This window comes from Nuphar pumila, chromosome 6 (assembly GCF_984573655.1).
Source record: "Nuphar pumila chromosome 6, dmNupPumi1.hap1.1, whole genome shotgun sequence".
Lineage (NCBI taxonomy): Eukaryota > Viridiplantae > Streptophyta > Magnoliopsida > Nymphaeales > Nymphaeaceae > Nuphar > Nuphar pumila.
The window spans coordinates 18,390,400-18,404,680 of NC_143254.1; the positions used below are offsets into that span (position 1 = coordinate 18,390,400).

The 14,281-nt window shown below is 40.9% G+C and overlaps 1 protein-coding gene across 1 annotated transcript; it reads left to right on the forward strand.

Annotated features, from left to right (window-relative positions):
• Window positions 1-1,032: 1,032 nt before the first annotated feature.
• Window positions 1,033-4,012, forward strand: LOC149834178 (NAC domain-containing protein 20-like). Its single transcript, XM_090010005.1, has 3 exons — window positions 1,033-1,263; window positions 1,467-1,735; window positions 2,304-4,012. The coding sequence occupies exons 1-3, from the start codon at window positions 1,113-1,115 to the stop codon at window positions 2,829-2,831; spliced, it is 948 nt and encodes a 315-aa protein (XP_089866131.1). The 5' UTR covers window positions 1,033-1,112; the 3' UTR covers window positions 2,832-4,012.
• Window positions 4,013-14,281: the final 10,269 nt, after the last annotated feature.

Consider the following 14,281-nt stretch of genomic DNA (forward strand, 5'->3'; position numbering starts at 1 on the left):
CAACAAAGGTATAAAAGCCATGGAATGGTGTGGTTGGCTAAAAGTCTTAAACATCATTGATCCTAAGGCACAAAGTCATTATGGAATCAGGTACGTTTGATGTTGTGGCTAAAACGAGAGAAGAGCTAGAAGGGAGGGAGGGGTCATGGCAGTCAGGTCTTTCGATACGGTAAACCTTTTTTGTATATGTTTTATACAAAGTTCTAAATACAATTCTAACTGTACAGCGAAACTGTTATCCAAGATTGCTAAGTGGGTATTGTCATGTCCTGGAAGGGCCACCCCGAGATTGGTTCCCCTGATAGAAGGGACATATAACATTTACTGTAATTTTGTTTATTTTGATAATGGTGTCTGGTAGAGGTCTGCCTAACCCCAGCTTTCCTTTCAAAAAAAATCGGTCATATTCATTATCACCAAAAATTGGTGATATAGAAGATATATAAAAGACGTGTCGACACCTGAACATGTGTTTGGTTCCCGTTGAATTTCACCAACTTTCTGCCAAATCTCTCTCTTCTCAGTTCTCACATAAAAAAAAAGGATATCCTATCCTCTGACGTCATACGTCAGAGTACCCATATTGATCCTGGCCGTTCAAGTGATGCAACTGGAAAGTTAATTATAATTAGTCCACGACCAGAAATATGGACTAATGAGAATCGTTGATCGGACGGCTTTAAAGGATGAATGTGGGATGGCCATTTATATTGAAAAAAAGCAGCAGCAGATGTCAGCTCAGCAAGTGACGCATGTATCGTTGATTTTTCGCATGATCAGGCACCCTCTCAATCGATAGCGTGTTAAAGAAATAAGAAGCGTTGGTGGTGGGTGTGACCGCTCCCCCTCACATAAGATTATGACATGACTGTTTGTTGGTGGACCAGAAATAGATTCACACCATCTTTTTCAGTGTTAGATCAGATTATTAGGAGATTTGCTGCCAACGAAAACGGAGAGTGGGTGGCCTTTCTCTCCTCATTTCACCATTTATATATACAGCCAACATCTCCTACTTCAGGCTTTGTCCCATTCATCATCACTAAGCTTACCTTCTTCCTTTGCTTTTCTGTGGACTAGGGCCACAACTTTCCAAGAGAAGGTCCCAAAAAATGGTGAACCTTCCTCCTGGCTTTAGATTTCACCCGACAGATGAGGAACTAGTTACCTATTATCTCACTCACAAGGCAACAGATTCTAGTTTTATTGCCAGAGCCATCAACGTCGTTGATCTCAATAGGTGCGAGCCTTGGGATTTGCCTGGTAATTGCATAACCTCATTTTAATTTTTAGTTCTTTTTTTATCCTTAGTTTACTACTAGCTATGTGGTTAAACTTGTTGATTAGTCTTAATTTTCAATTAGTTGAATTTGAAATTTTGAATTCTCTGTTTTCCTTTGGTTTGATTAAGGCTCATACTTGCCGAATCACTGAAGTGAATTGAGCACCATGGTTTTGTGGTGCAGGCAAAGCCAGCATGGGAGAGAGGGATTGGTATTTCTTTAGCCTAAGAGACAGAAAGTACCCAACTGGTCTGAGGACAAACAGAGCAACAGAAGCAGGTTACTGGAAGACAACGGGCAAAGACAAAGAAATATCAACAGCAACAGGAGTGCTTGTGGGTATGAAGAAAACCCTGGTCTTCTACAAAGGGAGAGCTCCCAAGGGCTTGAAGACCAACTGGGTCATTCATGAATACCGGCTCACTTCCAAATTTCCTTCTAAACTCCCAAAGGTATGTATGTGCCAAGCTAGGGCAGGAAAACGAGGCCAGCCACTCGTGGCTTGGCTGGTATTCGTATCGTAAAGAGCATGTTCAAACTCATTAAATAAGCTCGGCAAGCCAAACACGAACAATGGGTATGTGCCAAGCAGAGCCACTAGTAATAAATCTATTATGTATATATTTTATATCATAAAGTGTAGATGGTTGAAGTGTCTGGCTTGCAAGCAATACAAGTTTAGAGTTCAAATCCTATTGGTTACACCTTTGAAACAATGAATTTATTTTGTAAACGAGTCCGTTGAGCTTGGCTTAATAGGTTTAGGGCCTACTTTCAATTAGTTTCAATTTCAAAAAACATATTGTTTCAATTAATGAGCCAGCTCAAGCTCAACTTAACTCTGGTTAGCTATGAACTCAAGCTCGGCTAAGCACCCCACAGGAATGAATGAGGCTTGAACGCCTGCTCTTAATTCAGTTTGTTTGGCTCGTTTACCAGTCGATATGTGCCACAAAAGAATCCATTGAACACTTGGTTTTATCAACATCTTAAATTCTTTCATTATTTGATTGCTTGCAGGAGGAATGGGTGGTCTGTAGGGTGTTTCAAAAGAGCCGTGGTGGTAGGAAGCTGGTAGCCCTCCCACCTTTACAGACGTCTCCATCCAATGCAACCAATCTCACAATGGAGCAAAGACAAATAGAACATTTGGAAAATGATTACTTGGGGGAATCTAATTCAGATTTATCAGAGATATTCAGGATAATTGGAGATTCAACTGCATCCAAATTCGATCATAATAGACATAATAATATTAACAACACGACCAGCAGCACCATCACCACAGATATTGCTTGTGGTAACCACTTAAATTCGGATACAAGTTTAGCGTTTGGAAGGGAGACTGAAATGCAGAATCCTCTCTCTTCACTGCCGAGCAATGACAGCTTCTTTAACCTAAACTTTACTTCTTCGTCGAGTTCAAACATATTGAGGTCAACGCAGGTGAACATGATGAGCAACTATCATCAGCAAGCAGAAGCAATCGATGGGTATTTAAATGCATTCGTTCCATCTGATTTGCAATCTTTCTGGCGTGGCCACTGAAGTTCTAGTGCTGACTAAGTTACTAACCATGGAACAAAGACTAATTATAGATACTGCGAACTTGTGTTCTTACAGTACATGGAAAGGTTGTACTAATATAAAATAAGTCTGGAGAATGATGGTCCTTGTTTAGCGCAGATGTGTTTAGCTGTGAGATATTGTGTCTGTTTTGGTGCCTGCAAAAGCTTATTCTTGAATGTCATTTTAACAATAGGGGTTGCACGAGATGGCTGAATAGTTAATCTGCAATATTATCATAACTAAGGGGTCTCCTGTTCGAATTTCGTTTAGGTTATTCCCACGGCATGACTATCCAAGAGTAAGAAGACGGAAATTTAATTAGGAATTATATTTTCTGTAATTCATCATGAAAATCTCTCTCTCTCTCTCTCAAAACAAGCATATGATGCCCATATATCAGTACGTTGGCTCATGTCTGGAAAGTAATTTTGGAGTTATGGTGCACATTTTGAATGGGGGGCGTCGTTCTGTGTTCTGACCGAACCATAGTTACCAAAAGCTTCTTGCTATACGGGAAACTCTTTGGAAGCGGAAAACTTCTCGCTTGTTGGAAAGTTAGGGAGGCTTTGGAAAACCCACTTCCAAAATATGGGAAAATTGATTCCTTTTTATAGGAAGCCCACTTCCACTTAGTTTCCTTTCTTAAAGTTTCCCTCTTGCTTCTTATCAGGTTAGGGTCATACCCAATATGCTCGATCGTTGATCAATCCTCATGGAAATGAGAAAAAAAAAGGCTTACTCTCCAGGACGGGAGAATACCAATTTTCTGATTACCGGCAGGTACTATAATTTACACAAGTCTGTTTATTGACGACTTCAACTTAAGAACCAGGAGACAACTTGCCTAACAAGTGGTCCGCAGCTTCAGCCTTGCAGCAAGGGACACGCCTCATGAGCATCAAACTCATCTTCTCTTCAACTTGAGATAGCCAGGAGTGTGTGGTGCCCTCATGGCCCACACCTAAGGGTGTCAATGGGTCGGGTATGACACGATCCGGTTTGGGTAGGATTACATTGACAGTAAACTATTTTATAAATTGTGTAAGCACCATATGAATATGGCTTTTTAATTATCACGTTCGGTCCCCTCTTTGACAGAGTGAATGAAGTAGCTGCTTTTGTGATGAATAACATTTAGCAAATTTTTGTTCTTAGTTGTGCTTTTGAACATATTTTTCCTGATATATAGTACTTCCAATTTTTATTCTTCTAGTGAAGGACTAATCTTTATGGTTTTACCACTATTTCTCAATCTCCTTTTTACTCTTTCTCTATCTTCAGGGAAATTTTTTTATGCGACATATTCATTCTTTAATTTCAACCTATAGTTGCAAGAACAGTTTTACTGTTTCAGAGTCATCCTAATTCTATTTCTCATATTACAATGAAATACCTGAAAGTTTGAGTTCGGGTTTGTATGTCTTTGTGATGTCTCACTCGATCATGTTACTAGTTCTTTTTAGATTAACTGATGCAAATTCGGCGTCTGTTTTGTTTTTTGTTTTTTATGACGCAAAACCCTTTCCAAAGCTTGGAAAACCCGGGTGAGGCCCCACCACGACCACCCTTTCTTACGTGGCTTATCTTTAAAAGCTATGGTGTGTTTGTTATACTCCCACTCAAGGGAAGTCTCTTTCCTTTGAAAGGGTCATTTTGAAGGAAAAGTGCATCTTAGGAAGAGGGTATGAACCCATTGTGACAAAAAAAAATTTGCATTTATTATATGGGTCCCACCATATATTTTTTGATAGACATGTTTGGTTCACACTCTATGTAAGAAAGTCCTTATGTCCCATGAAAGAGAGTGCGAAGGAAAAAACGCGGACTATAAAAAAGGGAAGAAAGAAAACACTATCCTTCTGAGGCGCTGCCCATCTAGGGCGCGTTTGTGTGTCACCGAAAGTGGGTTGTTTTCCTCGAACACACATCGAGGGGCAGCAGTGGAATCAACCGAAAGGGGGTGCGGCACCCCCATTCCATGACATAAAAACGCCCCCTAGTGAAACTTACCTCTAGAAATAACAACAAAACAACAAAAGAAAAAGTCCACAAGCTCAACTTGGCCTAATGGCAGAGAACGAGTTCTCACCGACAACTTGCATAGAGGCGGGGAGAGTTGCCATTAGGGATGGCAGTGGGGCGGGGCGGGGGACAAGGTCTCCACCCCCGCCCAGCCTCAAGATTTTATCCTCCACCCCCGCCTCCATCCCCGGTGGGGAATGAATTTTATCCTCCATCCCCGCCTTCATCTCCGTTTCATGTCCTCCATCCCCGGTTCAAACGGGGATGAGGCAGGGCGGGGCGGGGATATTGCGGGGAAAAGTGGTCGTGGCGGGGACGGGGCGGGGCGGGGAAGAGTGCACGTCCATCCCCGCCTCCACCCCCGGACGGGGATGGATTTTAACCTTCGTCCCCACCTCCATCCCCGTTTCATACCCTTCATCCCCCCGGTCCAAACGGGGCGAGGCGGGGTGGGGCCCGGCTTTCCCCCGGTCCACTGCCATCCCTAGTTGCCATAGAGTCGCAAGGGTGTCCCTCAGGATCTCCCTCTTGCTGTGAGAGGTACGAATCTTATCAAATCATTCTGCTACATCAGTGCGCTCAAGCCAATCTCAGGCAGAGGTAGTTGGGAGAAGTTAGAGAGTTAGTAAATGAGGTGCATAAAGGAGTTAGGGTGGATGTTAGCAATATCACATAGTTACCATGTCACTTACCGCTAACATTTCTGATTATGTTTCCATTTTGTTTTATTGTTCTCCATAGTCGGTAAATCCTTAAGGAAAGAGGGAGTTACCAGTCATAGAGGTCGATATTGTAGAGGCAATCTACTGGGTTCAAGGAATCACAACTGCCTATATGTAGCATTTGTTTTCTTATTTTAATTGAGTAAAAAAATCGTGAAACCCTTTCAACTCTATCGTGTTTTCCTTTCTAGGTATTAGAGCATATCTGAACCATCTTGGTAATCAGTAGATCGAAATTCATCTGACCTCATCATAATTAACGCATGTTGTGTCCAGCAATCATTCAGTCAGTTTTCCTTTTAGAATCGAGCGAGATCTACTCGATTTAAGCTGGGGTTCACAATGTCTAGTCTACTGGTCATCGTCTCATTTCAATCCCTAAGGTTTAGTTGATGATTCCATCACCAATGACATTAAAAAACATCAGCAATACTAATGATATGTCTTGAAATGGGTTGACAGAATCAACCTCGCACCCATTTGTCGTCCATCATTTTGACAATCTTGAAATCTCACTGGTCTCATCGCAACTTACCGATAATAACTACTCCACGTGGAGTAGGGGGGCTAATGGTCACGACATTAAGTGCCAAGAACAAATTGGGGTTTGTTGATGGAACATCACCAAACCCAATATTACGGCTATGAATTTTGCTGTGAGAGCGTTGCAACAACATGATGTTTTTTTGGTTATTGAACTCAATGTAGAAGGATCTTGCGACGAGTGTGATATACACGAAGTCTGCAGCTAAAGTTGGTAGAATTCTGAGAACATTACTTTCAATCCAACACACTCAGGATCTATCCGATCCAACCAGAGATTATCAACTTGAGACAAGCACAATCCTCGGCGGTGACATATTTCACCAAGTTGAAAGGAATGTGGGATGAGATATCAACATGTACATGTGGAGCTATGAAGATGATCCAAGAGTTCCAACAACGAGCACTATAAGAAAAACGTTAATTAGCGATAAAATTTTGTGACAGAAATAATCCATCACAAATTTACGATGGATTAACTAGAGAAAACTAGTAATCTCTAAAATTAGAATTAGTTGCAGAATTAGCGACGAAAAAATTTTGTCTTAAAATTCATCGCTAATTAGCGACAGATTAGCGACGAAAACGTTTTGTCTCAAACTCCGTCGTAACTTCGCGATGGATGAGCGATAGAATTTTGTTGTCGCTAATCCAACACTATTTAGCAATGGATTTTGGAGGACCACAATCTGTCCAACACCTCTTTCAAGTACTCTTTCCATTGAGTGATCGATCCTGAAAGATGTTGAACTAGTGACTGCATAATTTCTCGTATTACTTCTTGTGGCTCGAACCTCGCACTGCATATGAATTGGTACACATTAACAATTGACTATCGATATACACTATTTATAAGATAAGTATTGGATAAGTGAAAATGAAATACTTATGGTCGACTATCAATATACACTATTTGAATGAGTCATCGTGTGTCAGACTGAGAAGACTCTACATCCGACGTTGTCTCATGACATGCATGAATAGCTGCTGTAGGTGGGTCATGTGCAGGCGAAACATCATCTATAGAAAAATAAGTTAGATATTCACATAATGCACATTTAAACTAATTTAATGGTAATGGAGCGACTATCGAGAGCTTTATACCAAGCAAAAGCTGAGGAAGCAATTGCAGCAATAAAAGTGAGAGGATTTAAATAACATCACTCGCTATACACGGATGATGCACTATTCTTTCTGTGAGACAAGAAACAATCAATAAAGAATTTTATAGAAGTCATGCACTCATTTTAAAAGGCATCATGCCTACAAGTAAGCAAGGAGAAGATTGTTTTCGTGCCTTCTAATCTCTGAAGGCATAGGATTGTGGACCAGCAGCAAAAGAGTGGTTGGAAGCCGACCATCCTACCCACCTTGGTGTGCCATTATTGAATGGGACCTTGAAGAAGGCTATGCATAAACCTTTATCAAGACATTCAATACAAAGATTGTTACCTGAGATGGGCGTTTCCTCTCACTAGCAGCACGGATCACCCTCATAAGGTCCGTCCTATCCTCTTTTCCTTTATTTTGGTGGTTGTGTTTTAAAATTTTGACAACAGCTTTAAAGGAAATGGAGTTCATTATTCTGAGATTCTTATGGTATGATTCAGAATATCACAAACATATGCATATGCTCAGGTGGAATCAGTTGTGTAAACCTGTTGAAGAGGGGGGTTTGGGGCTTAGGAGACTAGGAGACTAGGGGAAACTAATGTCGCTAGATTAGCTAAGTTGGCATCATCCATTTTCACCCAGTAAAATAATCCCAAGATAGACCTTGTCACATACAAGTACCTGGAATCAAAGTCTATATGGTGTCCCCGACCCAACCAGATGGTCTCTTTTGGGTTGAGAAGGTTTAGAGAGGGTGCCTCAAATCTTTTAAAAGGGTCAAGTGGAAGATAAGTTATGGGATTAGGATCAACTTCTGGTTTGATCCATGGTGTTCCATAGGACTATTATACCAACACCTCCCCCTTAACGCAATCTTAGTGATGTATGATAGTATGCAGAGGGACTACTTGGATGATCTTATTGTTCAAGAAGTTTGACCTTGCTGCCTTGTTAGATCCCCCAATTTGCGACTCCCAGACTCAAATTTTCATTCTATTCAATCTGAAGTTTGGGATCCCCAAGGCCAAGACTAGTTGATTTGGACTGAATAAAAAAGCTTCTCCCTAAAGCCTGCTTGGAACCTTATCAAAGAAAACTTCCCTTTGATTCCCATTTACAAGGAGATTTGGAAAGGTAATTGCTACCCCAGGGCAACAGCAACCCATGATAGACTTAAGAGGTTGGGACCAGTATTTGTCCAACTGGTGCACTGCCTACAAAAAGAAAGAAAATTCCTCTTCTTATCTATTCCTAGAAAGTGGCAAGTATGGAATCGTGTAACAGTTCGAGGTGGAAGGGAGGTAGCAACATGAAACAATGTCTCTAAGATATGGTCTGCTGTTAAAATTAAAAACTTATGAAATCCAATCCCAAAATACAACATCCCACTTTTTTTTACTACTCAAGGCTTCGATACATTTAGAAATTGAGAAATATCTATTGGAGCTACCGTTATCAAAAAACAATTAGCCGATTTGGATTTGCAAATTATTATAGATCGTGTTATGGACTACGAACACGCACACACAAGAACAAATGTTTACGTGATTCGGCTATGACAACCTACATCCATGGGAATTGACAGTCTCTCTCGCAGACTTTTATTCATCACCTGCTTGGATACATGTTTACACGATATCTAAAAAATACTAGCAAGGTCAACAGTAACTAATAACTGGAGATAGACATAATTTCAACCAAATGAAACAAGAAACAGCTAAGTTAGGAAAAATGATAATGTTGGCACTACATTTTATGGAAACAGAATCCAAAACGATAACCACTCTTGCTGAAGATGGACTCCTCAAATCGTGGAGAGATAATGGTCCTCACAGCTCACGATAACATTCCCCCCCTTAAGTTGGTGCACAAATGTCTATATGTCCCATCTTGCAGCTCAACTTGTGATGCTTCTCACGATTTAGAGACTTGGTGAATATATCAGCCAACTGCTCTTGGCTTTCAACATATGACATGTAAACTTTTTTTAGCGTGAATCTCCTCCCGCAGAAAATGACAGTCGACGTTAATGTGTTTGGTTCTCTCATGGAATATTGGATTAGCTCCAATGTTTTCACACTTAAATTCCATCGATTGAGTGATTTTAATGCACATATCGATAATAAGAGTCTTAATCCAAATAAGCTCACAAGTATATGCAGCCATGGCATGGTACTCCGCTTCAGCACTGGATCTAGCAACAACAGACTATTTCTTGCTCTTTCAGGTAACCAGGTTGCTACCAACAAACGAGCAAAATCTAATAGTAGATCTTCTATCATTAGGGTCTCCTGCCCAATCAGTGTAAGTAAATCCCACGATGTCAAGATTCATTCTTCTTCATAAGAACCCCCTTGTCTAGGATTTCTTTAAGATATCAAAGAATTTTGTGAGCAGCTTCAACATGAACATATCATGGCTGGTGCATAAATTGACTAATTACACTTACAACATATGTGATATCAGGACAAGTAATGGTCAAATATATTAACTTTTTCACGAGTCTTTGAAAACTCTGTGTTAACAACACCTTTTTCATTATTTTTCCTTAGTTTGCAGTTAGCTTCAAAAGGAGTGTCTGTTGTCTTTGCCCCAATCACTTCAATATCTTTAATAAGATCTAAAGTGTATTTTCGCTGGCACAGAAAATTCCTTTGTTAGAATGAACAACTTCAATGCCAAGAAAGTACACTACAAGAAAAATGTGGAATAGCGACAGACACTATCCGTCGCTAAAAAGTTTAGCGACGGATTAACGATGGATAGCATCTGTCGCATAATCCTAGTCGCTAATTAGCGATAGAACTTATCTGTCGCTATGTCCATCGCTAATTTGAGACAGATTAGCAACGGACATGATCCGTCGCAAATACATCATTATTTAAATTAGCGAGAGATATTATCCATCGCGAGTTCGTTGCTATTTTAAATTAGCGACGGATAAAATCCGCCGCTAAATTAAAAAAAAAAGTTAAAAAAATTGCTCCTTGTCGGGCAGTATTCCGGCAGCAATAGGCCGGACTTGTACCGCACCACACATGCATTGCACCTGAGCGGCCCGGCCACTACAAGAAACCTGTGGATTAGCGACGACCTAAATCCGTCGCTAATCCATCGCGAAGCCATCGCTAAACAGTTTAGCGACGGCTTAGCGACGGATTAGCGATGGATAGAGGCCATCGCGAATTTTTGCTCGCTAATTGGCAAAAAACTTATCTGTCGTTAATTCCATCGCAAATTTGCGACAGATTAGCGACGAATATTATCCGTCGCTAATCTGTCGCTAAATTTAAAAAAAAAAATAAAAAAAAATTGATCCCTGTCGGGCGGTATTCCGGCAGCAATAAGCCGGACTTATACTGCACCCGACAGGCATTTCACAGACTTGTATCGTCCTCCGTGAACCGGCGTCGCCTTCCTCCAACAATTGCTCAGCCTCGTCGCCATCCACCGTGAAACGGCGTCCTCCGAATTCGTCGCCGTCCTCCGTCGTCACCGTCGCCGTCCTCCGACGTCGTCACCGTCCAATGGTGTCGCCGTCCTTCGTGAAACGGCGTCCTCCGAAGTCATCGTCGTCCTCCATCGTCGTCGTCCTCCATTGTCGTCGTCCTCCATTGTCGTCGTCCTCCGGCGTCGCCGTCCTCCGTCGTCGCCGTCCTCCATCGTCGCCGTCCTCCGTCATCGCCGTCCTCCAACAATCTGCCTCATCGCCGTCATGCTCTCCAGCGCGCTCTTTGACGGGGAGAGAGTGGTTTAAATCGCGCGGTCGATTTAAATTTCGAACGAGGAGAGAGGGAAAATTTCGTGCTCAGTTTAAATCGAAAATTAGCGAGGGATTTAGCGAGAGAATTTTTCCGTCGCTAATTAGCGACGGATTAGCGACGGAAAAATTCCCTCGCTAAAATGGTTTTCTTGTATTGAGAATTAGCGACGAAAATTTGTTGTCGTTAATCTATCGCTAATTAGCGATGGATTAGCGATGAAACAACTTTCATCGCTAATCCGCCGCTAATTAGCGACGGATTCATGAAAAAAGTTTTCTCTAGCTAATTTGTCGCTAATTTGCGACGGAAAAAATCTGTCGCAAATTTCTGTCGCTAATTAACAATTTTCTTGTAGTGGGCCCGCCACTGCGGGGTCTTTTGCACAGAGCTGACATGCTCTCCGGCGGAGGCAGTGATCAGTGAGGTGATTGTCCAGACGACATGCAGCTTCAGTTCGTCGTTCATGTAAAATGACTCCGGGATGCCTCCTTGGTCCTCAGAGCCGTAATTGGGGTCCCTCTCGGCTTCAATGGCGGGATCGATGGGGAGATCGTAGCCAATAGCGGGCCAGCAGCGGAAGGAGGGGGCGACGAGTATGGCGCAACTCTCGAGTGAGCTCCCGAACTTGGTCTATCACTTGAGGAGGGTGTCGTCGTCAACGTCAAGCTTGTCATCAGGGAGCTCGATGCAGAGCCAATCGAGCTCTTTGAAGCAGTGGATGACCTCGCAGGGGGAGTGGTGGGAGACGGTTTAAATCAAAAAAATTTGAATGAGGAGAGAGGGAAAATTTCGCACCTTAGATGGGACGGTTTAAATAAAAAATTAGCGAGGGTTTAGGTAGGGAATAATTCCCTCGCTAATTTCGTCGGTAATTAACATTTTTTCTTTTAGTGTTTGGTGATGGAAAAATTTTGTTGCTAATTTGTCGCTCATTAGCGACAGAATTACGAGAGAGAGATTTATGTCAGTAATTTTGCAAATATTTTGAATGTTAACGACAAATAGTTTTCTCTCGCTAATCCATCACACATTTACGACAGAAAAAATCCATTGCAAATGTCTGTCGCTAATCCATGTTTTTCTTGTAGTGGTACCTTAGTCTTCCAAGGTCTTTGATTTTGAATTTGGCATGTAAGATCTCTTTTGTTTTTTGTGTCATAGCTTTATTGTCTCCTGTCAAAATTATCTCATCAACATAAACTAATAGAATCACCGTGCCTTGAGAAGAAAGATGCACAAACATGGTATAGTCAGCAGTACTAAGATTAAATCTTATTTTAATAAAAACTTCACTAAGTTTGGCAAACCAGGCCCAAGGAGATTGTCTGAGACCGTAGATAGATTTTTGGAGTTTGCATACTTTCTCAAGATCACACTTATATCCAGGTGGAGAATCCATATACACTTTTTCTTCTAACTCACCATAAAGAAATGTGTTTTTCACATCTAATTGGAAAATGCCCACTGCTTATTAGTGGTAACTGACAAAAGGATACAGATAGAACTCATCTTTGTAATAGGTGCAAAGGTTTCAGTGAAGTCAATGTCTTCTTTCTGCGTATACTCTATTGTCACAAGTCTTGCTTTGTACCTTTCTACTGAGCCATCACTATTATATTTGATTTTATATATCCACTGACATCCCACAATTTTCTTTCCTTGAGAAAGCTCAACAAGAGTCCACGTAGAGTTTTTTAGTAAGGCTTTTAACTCATCATTCATTGTCGATTTTCATTGAGGGTCTTCAAGAGCTTCTTTGAAACTCGATGGTTCATGATGAGAATAGGTCTTAGATAGGTATGATCGATAAGACATGGATAGTTTTGGAGAGGTCAAAAAGATTTTCTATAGAATGGGCATTAGGCGCTTCGGTGGTACAATAGGAGTAGTAATCACTAAGTCTAACTGAAGGCCTAGTGGGTCAAGTTGATCTCCTAGTATTACCAATTTCTTGCACTGGATTGGACGAAGGTATAGACTGACTCGAGTTTAGGTTAGGCTCAGAATTTGGTTTTGTAGAAGAGACATTTGGATCTGGTATGAGACCGAATTCTTGGATAGAAGAGTCAACTGGTTCATTAGGTCTTGAACCGTTGGGACCGGAATCAATAAGATCCTCAGGAATCGGTAAGATGGAACTTGGGATGGGACTTGGCATATCTAGTTGATTCCCCCCCTTATTTGGATACTGAAAGTAGGGTTCATTTAAAAAAAATCTCACATCTCTTGATGTGTAAAGTTCTCTTGTGATCAGATTGAAACATTTGAAACCCTTCTTAGAGGACGAGTATCCTACAAAAACACATTTGACAACTCTTTTCTCAAGTTTGGTTCGAAACTTGTCTTGAAGATGAACAAAACATTTACACCCAAACACTTTCAAATGATTTATGGAAATTTTTTGATTTCTCAAGCTTTCCATAAGAATTCCATTTTTTAAACTAGAGCTTGGAACATCGTTTATGATGTAACAAGTTGTAGCTATAGCATCAGTCCAATATTGTTGAGGAATGCTACATTGAGGAGGTGACCGTTTTTATTTCTACGACCCTATTTTGTTAGGGAGTCTCAGCACACGTAGTTTGAGGTAATATCCCTTACTGAGTAAAAAAACTCACCAAGAACTTCATTAATGTACTCCCCTCCATTATAAGACCTCAGCCGCTTGATCTTGCAGTCATATTGATTAAAAACAAGATTATAAAAGATTTTAAAAACTCTGGCGACCTCATTCTTATGCTTCAAAAAATATACTCAAGTAACACGATATTTATTTTTAATGAACGTAACATAATATTCAAAACCAAACACAGAGTTGATGGGGGCAGGACCCCATATGTCAGAATGAACTAATTCAAACAATGTGTTACTTCTATTAGACAAGTTTTAAAACGGAAGCTGATTAGCTTTAGCGAACTCACAAGCATCACAAGATAACCTATCATTATTTAATTCTAGCAGCAACAATTTTATGATTCTAGAAGAAGCATGTCCAAGACGAGAGTGCCAAAGGCTATAAACGTTACTTGATTGAGCACAACTCAACAATGCTTCTGTCAGTTGGTTGAAGATATATAATCCATCACGTTTGATACCTCTACCAATCACCTTCTTCGTTCTCCTATCCTGAAAAACCATATCCTTTGAAAAGTAAATAGCCAAGCAGTCATGAGTTTTTGTGATCTTACTCACAGATATGAGATTAGCAGCAAGTTTAGGAACAATGAGAGCTTTAGAAACAATATCTTGATTTATGAGCTTAACA